The sequence below is a fragment of the Acyrthosiphon pisum genome, chromosome A2 (assembly GCF_005508785.2).
Source record: "Acyrthosiphon pisum isolate AL4f chromosome A2, pea_aphid_22Mar2018_4r6ur, whole genome shotgun sequence".
NCBI classification, from domain to species: Eukaryota; Metazoa; Arthropoda; class Insecta; order Hemiptera; family Aphididae; genus Acyrthosiphon; species Acyrthosiphon pisum.
The window spans coordinates 75180005-75181420 of NC_042495.1; the positions used below are offsets into that span (position 1 = coordinate 75180005).

The 1416-nt window shown below is 28.3% G+C and overlaps 1 protein-coding gene across 1 annotated transcript in view; it reads left to right on the top strand.

Moving 5' to 3' along the window:
• LOC100168344 (3'-5' RNA helicase YTHDC2) overlaps positions 1–1416 on the top strand; it is a 13787-nt gene that overhangs the window by 3546 nt on the left and 8825 nt on the right. The window contains exon 4 of the mRNA XM_001944163.5: positions 321–508. Within this exon, the coding sequence (XP_001944198.2) occupies positions 321–508 (188 nt within the window). The remainder of the gene's footprint in view (positions 1–320; positions 509–1416) is intronic.

Sequence of the window (1416 nt, forward strand, 5' to 3'; positions counted from 1 at the left end):
ACCTTTAGATTTGACAAGAGGTCAATTCACTCTAATTTTTAAACCAACAGAGCTACAGGTGTTGTGCTGAGCTTAGAATTTGCTATGTTACGCATTCGTAAGATGGAGACAACACATGCAGGTATAAGGTCCTCTTAAAAGTATATTATGGAGTTGGAGGGTTTTTAACAAATGAATCTTTAAATTTCTACTAAGATCTATTTAATTTAAATCATTAATTGCATTGTTTGTTTTTAATCTGAAAGTTAAAATGTGGATGTATAATATAATACCTATAATACCTATAATTATAATAAATGTATATTTTTTTTCAATTTCAGAAAACCAGGTCACAGATCAATAACTATTCAAATGGATAAAAAAAAAGTCAACAATAAGGCTTGTAGTATAGAAGTATCTGTAGCTTCAAATGATATAATAAAAAAAATTTGTGATCATGTTCCTATTACTAAACAAATGTATGATGATTTACTTCCTAATCCTATGAAACCATATCGACGAATGGCGGGTAAGTAAAAATGGTTAATTTCTAACTTATACTCTGTTCCAAAAGAGAATGGCCACTTTTCGCGTATACAACCGACGGCTGCAGCAGTGAAAACGCCTAACTTCCCTTCACTTTCCTAGCCAACGATCATTAAAGTCTTCGAAGAAAGTCGGCTAGCAAGGTAGGGGAATTTTGGCCTTTGCACTGCCGAAGCTGTCAGTTGTATACGTGAAAAGTGTCCGTTCTCTTTATGAACAGAGTATAGGTTCATAATAATATTGTCTATGATAAATTATAATGTTACTCAGTTTATGAGTAATATACTTATAAACAATTAATTAATACATATTATTTTAATATTTTAATCATTTATATGTTTTACCTAAAAATATGATCATAGCTTAATATGAATCCTGAAATATCTAAGACTACATTAAACTAAAACAGAATGTTTAATATTCCTATTTTGTACACCTATTTTTATAGTTCATCTATATTTGTTAAAATGAATATAGAAGTAGGTAAAATATGGAGGGGGTTACTCAACCTCTTTTGGTGCCAACTAATGCTTTAAATATTGGCAAAATAGGATGGTTTTCTTATTTTTCAAATATAATTAAAATCTTAGGTTTTAATATAAAAACCTTACTTTTAGAATCCAGCAACGTTAACAAAATTAAATGTAACATTGTTCAAAATAATTTTCGTAAATTTATTTTTATAATTTCTATAAATTATGTATATAACTTGCACATATTTTTGTGATTCTGATTTGCGTATTTTCTGTGATATTCTTGAATTTTCTGGAAAAGTTAAGAAATAATTAATATTTTTCTAAAAGCCCTGTCTTTTAGACCGTGAAGTGAGTGCTCTAGGGTTATCTTAAGGTATACTTTTTGTTTAATATAGTAAAATACATACTTTGTGTT